The sequence below is a fragment of the Argentina anserina genome, chromosome 3 (assembly GCF_933775445.1).
Source record: "Argentina anserina chromosome 3, drPotAnse1.1, whole genome shotgun sequence".
Taxonomy (NCBI): Eukaryota; Viridiplantae; Streptophyta; class Magnoliopsida; order Rosales; family Rosaceae; genus Argentina; species Argentina anserina.
The window spans coordinates 22,541,004-22,553,706 of NC_065874.1; the positions used below are offsets into that span (position 1 = coordinate 22,541,004).

General features: G+C 36.9%; 2 protein-coding genes and 1 pseudogene across 3 annotated transcripts; 1 reads left to right on the forward strand and 2 right to left on the reverse strand.

Annotated features, from left to right (window-relative positions):
• The first annotated feature begins 1,920 nt into the window (after positions 1 to 1,920).
• LOC126788520 (uncharacterized) lies at positions 1,921 to 7,801 on the forward strand. Of its 2 annotated transcripts, none has more exons than XM_050514517.1 (5): positions 1,921 to 2,050; positions 3,225 to 3,539; positions 5,493 to 5,697; positions 6,912 to 7,140; positions 7,426 to 7,801. In XM_050514517.1, the coding sequence occupies exons 1-5, from the start codon at positions 1,952 to 1,954 to the stop codon at positions 7,670 to 7,672; spliced, it is 1,095 nt and encodes a 364-aa protein (XP_050370474.1). In that variant the 5' UTR covers positions 1,921 to 1,951; the 3' UTR covers positions 7,673 to 7,801. The 2 variants fall into 2 exon arrangements, with proteins under 2 accessions (XP_050370474.1, XP_050370475.1); XM_050514518.1 differs by having other exon boundaries at positions 5,496 to 5,697.
• Positions 7,802 to 8,402: 601 nt separating this feature from the next.
• Positions 8,403 to 10,280, reverse strand: LOC126788523 (uncharacterized). Its single transcript, XM_050514524.1, has 5 exons — positions 9,886 to 10,280; positions 9,667 to 9,788; positions 9,342 to 9,479; positions 9,160 to 9,243; positions 8,403 to 8,599 (listed from the first exon to the last, which is right to left on the reverse strand). The coding sequence occupies exons 1-5, from the start codon at positions 10,010 to 10,012 to the stop codon at positions 8,465 to 8,467; spliced, it is 606 nt and encodes a 201-aa protein (XP_050370481.1). The 5' UTR covers positions 10,013 to 10,280; the 3' UTR covers positions 8,403 to 8,464.
• Positions 10,281 to 10,392: 112 nt separating this feature from the next.
• LOC126788518 (polyubiquitin-like) lies at positions 10,393 to 12,476 on the reverse strand (annotated as a pseudogene).
• Positions 12,477 to 12,703: the final 227 nt, after the last annotated feature.

Sequence of the window (12,703 nt, forward strand, 5' to 3'; positions counted from 1 at the left end):
CAAACATTTCATCACCATATTGCTATGTGAAAAAAAATTGTGTTTATTTGTTGAGAAAAGAATGAATTAAGGATTCCTAGAAGTAATTTCTATTGAAAAACAAAAAAAAGAACCCAGAAAATAAAAAGATATAAATACTGTAATATTATAACTTTGCCATCAAAATCAATCAAACTTAGACCAACCAAAGGATAAGGAATGCCTAAGCCACATGGGCATAATGGAAACAATACACAACTGGAGTTATATAACCATAAAGAGTAAAAATTCAAAATGATACATGAAGTATCGTGAAAGGTATTTTTTGGTACCTACGAATTTTTGTTACCGGAAATGCTACTTGAATTATTGCACCATTACCCAATATGGTACATCCGTCAGTTTCTCCGTTAAATTGATGATATGACATGTATTTATAGTTTTTATTTACCAAATATAGTAAAACCTCGTTAAATAATATCCGATTAACCTCGCTAAAATAAAACTTTTTTCGGTCACAACTCGGAGTCAGCGTGCTAAATTAATAATTCACTAAATTTATAAGATAATAGAAATTTGAAAATTTATTTAGCTAGACCCCATCAAATATATAAATTATTAGTGTCATAATTTATATAATAAATTTTAAATTTATGAGGATTTTATTAAAAAATAATTAATATAATCATCATCAAACAATATAATATTTTGAACAATGTAATACATACAAAAATAGTATATCTAATAAGGTATACATAATAAATTAAACAATGTAAGTAAAAAAAATTTTTCTTTGACAAAATGAAACAAAATATTTATTATACCTTGATAAATTAATAAGTTATAAATTAATAGATTATTAATTTATTAATATATTAATATATCGCTAAATTAATAAATTTAATCAGTCTAATTTATAGAGGTTTTACTGTAAGTAATAAGAAAAACAATTATTGTAAAATTAATTTTTTATTATTGCTAAACAAATATATATACTAAAACTTGTGTTATGTTTTGTGATACAAGAGTTGATTTTGCTCTTTAAATTACAAATTTCATAAAAAATATTGTAAAGAAATTTACAAATAATATAGGTATGATTTATCAAGTCCAACAATTTTTCAATCAATTTAGTGAATTTGTGAGAATTTTGGAGGAAAAGAGATAGGAAAAAACATTGTGTATAGATCATTTTGTCCTTCTAAATACATGACACGTCATCAATTTAATGGAGAAACTAATGGAGGTATCATATTGGGTAACAGTGCAATAGTTCAGGTACCATTTCAGGTAACAAAAATTCGTAAGTACCAAAAAAATACATTTCACGATACTTCATGTATCATTTTGTGTTTTTACTCAACCATAAACCTAAGTTGGGCACGTGACCCATTGGGTCTCAAGTTCATGTTTCCTATTTAGTTTGACACAAGAAGGGGTTGTGTAAAAGCCCTTTTCTTGTGTCCAAGACTAGGAGACGCAGAACCCCCCCTAAACCCTTTGTTCCTTTCATTTATGCTTTAGTTTATATTCTCTGCTTATTTATCTTTTGTTTTGATGTTATTCAAATATAAAACTAAGGATTCATCCTATATCACTTCGATTTGAATTGAAAAAACAAATAAAAGGTAAGAAAAATCAAATAGTCTTCTTCACAATATACACATCACGACCAGTATAAGGAATTTCCGAAATCCGAAAAAAGAAACAAAAAAAATTGAAAAATGAAGTTTGTTTTTGGTTTTTTTTTTGTCAGTGTATTATTCATTTGTTCTTCTTAGGGGCTTTGGTTTGGTCCTCCTTTTTTGTTTTTCTGATTTTTTATTTTACGAGAGGGAGGTTAAACAATTGTAAACAATATTTAAGGTAAAGTAATAAATATTACAGTCATGTAAATGTAAAAGTAAAAACTGGTTGCGTATTCAAAGATCTCGAAGCAAAAATCAAAGAAAGAGAAATAGAGAGGAACGAAATGAAGAAAACAGGAGGGGCCGAAAAGAAAAGGGTCCGAAGGTCCTCCGCTTCTGTTCAAAACGGCGGCCGTGATTCCGCCTCCGATACCCCTCCCAGGGTTCGTCTCTCTTTCCCTTATCCCTGATCTAATCCCTCCCCACTTCCAATTTCTATCTCTGCAATCTTTAGTTTCTCGCTATTTCTGAATCTTGTGCTGTGCAAAGTTTTAATTTTTAATTTTATTTTGGGTAAATTTGAACTACTTTGCTGTGCTACATTCGACGAAATCCACCGTTTTTACTGTTGGGTTCTTCAATTTACTGCAGGTTGTGAGTTTTTGCCTGTAAAGTTTCTCACTTTTTTTCTTGTCTGTGAAAGCTGGACTGCGATCCCCAATTTTTGTTTCACCTATTGTAGCAAAAAAACTTGGGTACCCAGCAGAGGAGGACATCATTATAGACCAAACATTGAAGCAATTCCCGACTTTTATAAATGATAATACCTAGTGCTATGTTAGCAGTTAAACAAAGATAGATGGGAGTGCACTGCTCCCAAGTTTTAGGAAGAGAAACTCCTAAAAGGGGTGTTTTTAGTTGATCAGTCCCCTATCTGTTCTATAAATTTTTTAGCAAATTTTAGAGGACTGTATATATTTGGTATCTGATTTTTTTCCATCCAGTAGGTTATGAAGACTTATTGTTAGAGAGGATAGCAATTAGAAGATCGATTCGGTCTTGTAACAATATGAGTCCTTAAACTGTAAAATACTATGAACTGTATGTTTTTATATTTCTTTGGCCAACCATGTGAACTAGTTTAACGTGTCATTGTAATTTGAGTGGAAAATCTGTAGATTATAAATGTTGGATAGTACGTGATTATATTTCTAAGGGATGTTGTTGTGGTCTTCATTATTATATTTTTATTTTAATTTTATATTCTAGTATGAATCTGGATAAAAATGCAAACATGAGCTTCTAGGTGATCAGATCTCTAGGTATTTTGCATTGCAGACTTGGACCTACATAGTCAGGCTTCAGTTGCAATTTAGTTTTCCTAGTCTGGATGGGTGTCTATGCATCTTGATACCTTTCTCTCTGTCCTTTATTTATCCCAAGTTTGGGTAATTGGTGGTGCCAATGCTCCTATTTTTTTTTTGAAGTATATTTTTTTTCAGGTTTGATGAAATTTCTGTTTGCAATATTTTGAGTAGATATTCTGTGTTCTGCAAACTGGTTCAGAGCCCGCTTATATTGTCTTTGTTTTCTGATTGCCACATGTTTCTCTTTCAGAAACAAGCAGCCAAGCAGGATGAATTCCAGTTGTTTGCAGAGAAGGTGAGAGACCATAAGGATTTGGAGTCTAGGTGGGCTGTTCTACAGGAGACACGGGTAGAATATTTCAGAGGGAAAGATTTTGTAAGCTTTTTGAGAAATCATCCGGAGCTCAAAGACGTTTTAGATTCCGATAGGAGTTTAGAAGCTGAAGATATTGCCAATATGTTACTGAGAAAGAATCTTTTAGTGCGGTGTGATCGTGTTGTAAAAACTGTACGTCCTGGGAAGAAAAAGTTGTCTACATGGCCTGCACATTTGGAGATTTTTTCAGTAAGTCAACCTTTTATTTTATAGCACCAAAATTTTTTGGCTTTGGACTTAGAGCTTGAACTTCTCGTTTCTCTTTTCATGTGTGTTATAGATTTCTACTACTATATTTATCATTTTGAAATTCTGCAGTCATCATGACACTGGTAATTGTGGACCCATGTATGATACACCACTAGATTAGACAAAGCTTTGTTTTGCTACCAGTTAAAGTGACCGGTTGGGCCTTTTCCGTTCCAGTATCTACATGTCTGCCTCATCTCATAAACTTCATGTTTCGAACTTGCACATTCACTTTGTAATTGTGCTCATTCTGTGATATTCAACTACCTCCCTGGTCATGCTGTGATATTCTTAGCACTTGTTTGCTGCGATACTTTTGAGGGTCATGTTTAAAAAAGTGCACATTAACTTTGTACTTGTGTTCATGCTATGATATCCAGTTACCTCTTTTTTTCTTTTCTTTTTTCTGCGCCGCAAAATAAATAGGGGATGGAAGAGAATGGTGACTTCAGAAGTGCTGTTAGAGTAGCTGCTGTCTATGGCAACATATATCCTGCTTTAGGTATTCAGAAGTGGGGTGGGCGAGAGTCATTTTGAGAGCCAATGTTTTGTCCTAGCTGTTATCAATCATCCCGGTAACTTCTATTGCAACATTCTCGACCACTCTTATTTTTTGAGTTGGAATTTTGGGTTTCCAAGAAATTTGTGACCTGGAGGTGGAGGAGTTTATAAGATTAATGCTATGAGCCTTATATTTTGTTATATCCAGTTCATACAGGGAGACTGTATGACAGCAGGTGGATGTGGTGGTAATCTTCTAAATCTTTTATAGGCATTTAGGACAGCAGATTTCTTTCTTTCTGAAACACCTGTAACTTTTGAAAGCCAAATACCTTCAGATGCATGGGTGCATGGTTGGACGTTGCTGATGGGAGGGTGAATGGCAGGGTCAACACTGTCTCATGGTTTAGAGAAGCAACTTCCAACCCTCACACTGGTGAATGACATGTAGGAATAATGCTTAGAGAATGGACCTTTAGCTGCTTCACTGCCCATATTTTATTTCTGTGGTTGTGGTTCTGAGAGGAAATTCTGTGATCCCTGCCACACTGAGTTGGAGTAAGAAAACGGGTATGGCTTCTTGGGGGCCTAGAGAGAACAGTGGGCCTCATAATGTGAAAGAGAGGGCATCATTATGAGCTTATACTTCTGAGGAATTTAGGGATTAACATCTTTCTTCTGTTATTCTTAACTGGCAAGCAGGTGTAATAAGCCCCTAACTATGAATAGTTGAGCTGCTTAGACTCTAGTCTTAGCTGCCGTCATTAGCTTTTAAAGCAGGCTCCTTGTCTGCAATTTTCTATTTTGCTTTTCTTTCTAATAAAAAGCTGTTTTTTTAAATGTATAATAATAATAATACTGTGAATGAAAGGGGATGTATCACATTTAGGATAGAACTCTTTCCTGAATTTCTCCATTCATCATTGTTTTTCTGTATTGGTGCTGCTGTGGTCTAGAGTTTTGTTGTTGTTGGTTTTTTTTTTTAACATTGTGAGTTGGTTTTATCTGGTTTTGTTTAGTTATCTGTTTGTTTGTCACTTTCCTTTTATCCCTTCTCCCTGTTTTTGTAATCTTTCCTATTCAAGGAAAGTGATGTTCCTCAGAGAAGAAAGAATGTGGGTGTGGTTTCTACTTTGTTGTTGGATCAATATACATATGATTAATGTGTTCTTATGCTATATCTTTTATTTTTTTTTGAATGTTTTTTTTTGGGTTATGTGTGTACTTTTAAGCACATTTCATGCTGTTCTAATACTTTGCTATTGTGAACAGATGGAATAATTTGGTGTACCATTTAAAGTTTAATACTGTACTATAGAAATCTTGCATTTTTGTGGCTAGTAGCTCTCCTTCATGTATGTACCATGCTTATTAATTCTTTGACTGCTTTAGCAGGAGCAAGGATTTTCTGAGAATGATGCCTTCTTTGCATGGACTTTTGTTAAACGACGGCCTCTTTGGCAGACACTTCTCTCATTTTTCTGGCCTGTTGTGACATTGGCAATTTGCTTGTTTCCTGTTTATCCCCATCGGTGCAAGCTACTAATACTCTACTCGTGTCTCGGGGTCCTGCTGCTTTTCCTTTCTCTACTTCTTTGTAAGTGCCAATACTCTTATTTGCCCAGCATCTTCATGATCTTAAATTTCTGCGACATTTTGTTGATTTATAGTCATCTGGTGGTTAGTTTAAAAATTACGTTCCTACCTTTTCATCCCATTCAAAAAGTTGGTAGTTGTCAATTATGCTTGGTGCACTATTGTGTTTAGCAACTATACTGTACTTCATGACTTGAAACATTGACTGCATTCGATTATTGTATGAGGTTGCTTTATTTGTCTGTGAAAGCCGATTTTACTGGAGTTGGTGGCTTGTATGTAAAATCTCTTTGCATTCAATGAAAAGTTAGGTGTCAGTAGGTTTAACCCTGTCTGGGTTAACCTATGTATTTGGTTTCTCATTATGAAAAGTAACAACTATGCTATTAGTTTGTTGTTGCCTTAAAATTGCTGTTGCCTTCAAGGGGTTCAGTCTGAACCAGACATAACTTTCTGTATCTTTCTTGGGTATCTGGTTTTTCTATTTCGTGGTGAAATGTGTTCTATCTAACCAAGGATATAGAAGGTATAGTCACTTTTTTGTTTATTAGCTATAATGTGGGAGGGAGATTGGAAAAGCAGGATAAGTAAATGGTCTTAGCTGCCTCTACTGGTCCAAGTCTACGTTTGAAGGCATTGTAATTCTAATAACATTTTTAGCAATTTAGCTTTGTCCTTTATAAGGCCACTTGTTGGGATGTTAGGTAATTTAGGGCCCACTAATAATCCCGAGTTTGTCAGAATACGTTAAGATCACGGTTGTTGCTAATTAGACAGGCCACCTCTGCTTTCAAATCTTGTTGCCTTTTTCACTAGTCTTACATACTGATTAGGATGAAGTTATTGTATACAAGACTGGTCAATGACTCTTTTTGGATGATGGGATTGTAACTAGTGTGGTTGTTTAATCTACAACAAGCACACTTAGCAGTTTGCCTGTGACATCATTGCTCCAATGCCAAGAATATGCATCGTACTACATAGATGTTCTGTACTAGTTATCATACCTGGCTGTTTCTCTGATCTTAAATCTTGTTTTTTATTTTATTTATTTTATTTTGTCAAGAGTCCAGATTCACTAATATAAATGATATCGTTCTATGAGTGACATTTTCTCTGTCATATTCAATATTCAATATTAAAGAAACATCTTATTTCTAGTTGAGCTATGTTTCACTTGTAAGGGTAATATCAAAATCTTCTCTGAATTTGCAGTGAGGGGTGCAATATTTGGTGCTCTATACATTATTTTGGGGAAGCGAGTTTGGTTTTTCCCAAACATTCTTGCCGAGGAAGCCACTTTGAGGGAATTGTTCCGTTTCTGCCCCCAGAAAGATGAGGAGGAGCAACCAAAGTGGACAACGAGGATCTTCTATGCGGTACTTGCGGTGCTGGTCATATTGCTGATGAGGCACCATGCCCCTGATGAAGCTGCCAGAGCCAGGTCAGTTGTACACCTAATTTTTTACTCTGGTGGTAAACTCAGCCCGTTCTTGTTTCTTTGCTGTTAATCATGTTTTAGTCAAATATTATGCTTCAAGCGAGATAGTGGCAAAAACAAGTCGAGATTTAGAAAATGGCTACTAATGTGAAAGAGGTGGCAGATTTGGAATAGAATTATCAGTCTTTCTCTTGAGTTATTGGAAATTGCCCTTTGCTTTTGGTGCTGGATGACTCGCCTTTTGGTATTGCCAACATACTAATTTCGTGAGTGTATTGTTCTTTGCAGGTATCAGAAACGTGTATCTAATATAATCGATGATGTTCTTGAGTGGGATCCTAGATTGGCGCTTTCTGGAATGATGGAGAAGCAGCCTTTGTTTAATGAGACAGAGGCAAGCAATGCTACTGACGAAGAGGTGACACCACCGGATGGGGTGGGTGCAAAAACTATCATAGAGCAGGATGAGGAAATCCTAGATGTTAGTGATGAAAACCTAGACAACAGTGATGAACAAACACATGATCATATATGATTATAAAGTATGCAATACCTAAAAAAGACGTTGCACTTCTTTACCCTTTTTCCTTTAAATTGGAGTGTAAAACAATATGTAACAGACAATAAAGCAGTTAGTTATAAAGTGTGGTCTTTTTATTGGATACATTAATGTCCCTTACAAACATATTTTTTGTTAGTGGACTCTTTTACTAGAGGTAATCAACATATTTTTATTAGTAAGAGGAAATTGCGGCAACATTACCGGAGGTTTGAGAGATCAAGGGAGTATAACGTTTTGATCTTCGTAACCTGGAGAGTTGTATGTAGTAATCCCCTGCAAAAGAATATCACGGTGACTTGTGCTATCTAATTTGAATGCAGACTGCTTCATTACCAGTTTCGACATCTGATAGAAACTCTTGTAATGTAACAGAACGCACAGCCTAGATAGATTATGCCGCAATCTTATGGATGAGATGTTAGAAAGTATTTCAATCTTTCTGTTTTTTTCGCTCTGCACTCATCCTCACAACAACCGAGGACTCATGTTAGTTGTATCCCAAAAGTAAATTCTTAGTTAAGGGAGTTCTTATTCTTTTAGATTGTAAAACAAACAATCTCTAACAGTAAGATTTCCTACTGCAACTAAAAGAATACAACAAGGAAATTTCTTGAAAAAATAAGGATCTCGTTACTATACCATATCGTTTGCCAGTAAGAATTGGAGGGTAACAATGTTTATCGTAAATGGGCAGTCTTTTTTTTTTTGAGGGGCACCCAGAGGTACATGGGCAGTCTCTCCAATACAGATACTTGCCACTGTATTTCAAGGAGCTCTATCAAATGGTTGTGTATCATTGTAACAAACATCCCATACAGCTTCCATGGCATCCTTTGCAGCTGCTTCTGAGCAGTAGGGATTAGCAGTGACCGATCTCAAAACCCTCCGTCTCACGCAATCCTTCAAATGTCAAAATTGAATTCTTATTAATTGTTTCTTCCAATATAGAAGTCTGAAGTGAATTTCTTTTCTAAGTAATAATTGTCTACATTACCAGAGCATTTGAAGACTCCTTTGTGTCAACAAAATGCAACTGGGGTTCGGGTTAGGAACATCACACACATCTACTCTGGAAAATTTACTAATAATCAATTAATCATATGCAGAGTTAACTAGGAATCTTGAATAGCATAATGTTTATTATACAATAGAGTCTACCGTTTTATACCATTACAACACTTTAACAGAGAAAGAGAGAGAAAGACCATAATCCCATATACCCGAACCAAATTCTCAATGTTAGATTAAGAAATTTACCTACTTTATATCTGCTCTATAACAAATTTTGCCTTTCCATATATGAAAAGGACCTTTGCCCAGAGTTTAAACTAACGGATTTTTTGGTTTATCAAAGTTTCCAACTGAAATTAAGGTAATAGAGTATTTCACTATGTGTGCAAAGAAAGCAAGAAAAAGATGGTATCTCAACTTTTTCTTAAAACCAAAGCTGAGAAACTCACTTGTTCATGGCCTCGGATCTTCAGGTAACCCCGCAAAAGTTCCCGCTTATAGTGGCAATCACCACTAAGATGGGCGGCACGAATCTGTTGCAGAAATTTAGTAAAAATAAGTAAACTGGAGGTTCAAATAAATACACCACACCAAGTACAAGAAAACGATACAATTTATATTTGATTCGCACCTCACTACAAGCATGATGAGCACAATTAGCCCAGTTCATGTTTGCAGACCGGCAATCATCATAAGCATGAATTAGCTCATGTATCACTACTTGGTTGACATCATCTTGCAAGTTCATGTGATTACTACACACGATTACCTGCAAGACAACCAGTGACAAAGCGCAGCAAGAAGTCTTACAGACACAACAACAGTGTTAAAACAGCTAAGAGCTCCCCATAAAATGACCAATATAACTCAACCTGGCAACTTTTGTAGAGCGCATGAAATATATTTTCAGTTTCAATTGTAAATATAAAGCAGTGGGGAATAAAGGGAGATCGTACCCCTTCACCGGAGGAATAGCCTCCGCCAATCTTCTTTTCACAGTGAACGGCCTTGATGAACCCGTCTTCAACCGCACACCCAGATTCCTCCATATGCTGCAGCAGAAACTTTACCATCGGAGCTGTGAAAATAATCAATCAATCTAAAACCCTAAACCCCTGGAAATGAAATCAAACAGACCCCAGATGATGGGATTTAAGACAAAGGAGTACACGTACTTCGGATCATGTCTTGGCATTGCTCAACGGTCGAGCCGCGGCCGTTGTTGACGGCGGAAGACGAGGAGGAGCTGCTGGTTCCGGCTTCTGCCATTGCCTCCCTTGTAATCTCTGTCCCGCTCTCCATCTAGGCTGTATACCACAAACTACAAATTGCGATTCTGCCATTGAGATAACAAATGTTTTTATTTTTATTTTTTTACCCGACAGGGTAAAAGCTTGGAACTACGATACAAAACGCCTGTGAGAACTGAGAACACTCATTGTTGATGTAATGGGACCTAAGCATTGTTAACTTCTTGGTTTAAGATTTTGTCTACTTCATTTTTCTCAAATACATGTTCACTACTCTTGGGGAGAAGTATAGTGTGTTTCTTGAGCTTGAACAAGATGGAACCTGCATTGTATTCATTTCAATTCAGCAAACATAGAATCGACAGATAATCCATGAACAGAACATATCTACGCGCACAGCACCTCAATTGATTGAAACCATAGAAGTAGATCAGACATAGAATCACAGCCCACTTTCCTTATTAACAAGCGAAAATGAGATAAGTTTGATCGGCCAAACATTTAGAGAGTACGAAATCAGAAATGAACAGAGCCAAATTTAGTTTGAGAAGATAACAAACATCAGGCATCTTTCAGGATTCAAAAACCACCACGGAGGCGAAGGACAAGGTGAAGGGTCGACTCCTTTTGGATGTTGTAATCTGCAAGACTCCTACCATCCTCGAGCTGTTTTCCAGCAAATATGAGCCTCTGCTGGTCCGGAGGAATGCCCTCCTTGTCCTGTATCTTGGCTTTTACATTATCAATCGTATATGAACTCTCTACCTCCAATGTTATGGTCTTGACAAAGATCTGCATGCCACCACGAAGACGAAGCACCAAATGGAGAGTGGACTCCTTTTGAATATTGTAGTCAGCAAGTGTCCTTCCATCCTCAAGTTGCTTACCTGCAAATATCAATCGCTGCTGGTCTGGGGGAATACCCTCTTTGTCCTTCACATTATCAATGGTGTCAGAGCTTTCCACTTCCAACGTAATGGTTTTCCCAGTCAGGGTCTTGACCAAAATTTGCATTCCACCCCGGAGACGCAGCACCAAGTGGAGAGTTGATTCCTTCTGAATGTTATAATCCGCAAGAGTGCGACCATCCTCTAGCTGCTTCCCAGCAAAAATGAGCCGCTGCTGATCTGGAGGAATGCCTTCCTTGTCCTGAATTTTAGCTTTGACATTATCAATGGCGTCATAGCTTTCCACTTCCAAAGTGATGGTTTTCCCAGTCAGGGTCTTGACAAAGATTTGCATTCCACCACGGAGACGCAACACCAAGTGGAGAGTTGATTCCTTCTGGATGATATAATCCGCAAGTGTGCGACCATCCTCTAGCGGTTTCCCTGCAAAGATAAGCCTCTGCTGGTCAGGAGGAATCCCCTCCTTGTCCTGGATCTTTGCCTTGACATTATCAATTGTATCTGAACTTTCAACCTCCAAGGTAATTGTCTTACCAGTAAGGGTCTTAACAAAGATTTGCATACCACCACGGAGACGAAGCACTAAATGAAGAGTGGACTCCTTTTGAATATTGTAATCAGCCAGGGTGCGGCCATCCTCAAGCTGCTTGCCAGCAAAAATCAGCCTCTGCTGGTCTGGTGGGATACCTTCTTTTGTCTTGGATCTTCGCCTTCACATTGTCAATGGTGTCAGAACTCTCAACCACCAAGGTTGTAGTTTTCCCAGTGAGAGTCTTAACAAAGATTTGCATGCCACCACGAAGCCTGAGCACCAAGTGAAGGGTCGACTCCTTCTGGATATTGTAGTCAGCGAGGGTACGTCCATCCTCGAGCTGCTTGCCGGCAAAAATCAGCCTCTGCTGGTCGGGCGGAATGCCTTCCTTATCTTGGATTTTAGCCTTGACATTGTCCATGGTGTCAGAGGCTTTCAACTTCAAGGGTTATGGTCTTTCCAGTGAGAGTCTTGACGAATATCTGCATCTGTTCTCAGATACAACAAAAACTAAAATCAAATGACAACCCACAAACCAGACCGGAGCTCAAAAGAAATCAAATCAAGCTTATATTCAAGTATTATGTGCCGCCCTAACCATTCAATACATTTACTACCCTAACATGCACCACAAATTTGCAAAATACAAACATCAAACCCTAATCACATTAGACGCCGTAAAATTCATCTAAGCGATAATGCGTTATAAACAGAAATCAAAACCGCCCTTAAATCGAAAAAAGTAATTTTGTTTTAAAAATTGAGTATGAACCCTAAAAAATCATTCATCGATTAATAATCCATCAAATCCATATGATTTCAGTTCAACATTTACGATCTAATATACAAGGTCCGGTGACCAAACATAGATCGAAATCGGATCAGCCGTTCTGATCATACGGTTTACCGATTAAATCAGAAACTTTAAAGATTTCAGTACGATCCAGAAACAAGTTCATATATAGATTGCAACTATAAATTAAGGTAACTTAAGTATTTAATCGATCGAAAAGAAAAAAATCAAAGAAGCAAAAGCAAACCTTGACTATCGCAGAGAGGTGTGATCAGGTTTCAATGAATTGTGAACGGTTAAGGGGTCGTATTGGAGAGGCCTGTACTGTCCGATACAGAACCAATGGGCATCCGCCAAGTGTACAACACATTGGCTTAACCTTCCTTGAGAGTAACAGACACAACCACTAAACTCACTTTGAACAAAAAAAATTCAGTAAAACATTTTATTAGCATGCATAGACGGGAACTTAAATAGCACCCACAAAGCGTTATAGAATCCAGACCAACT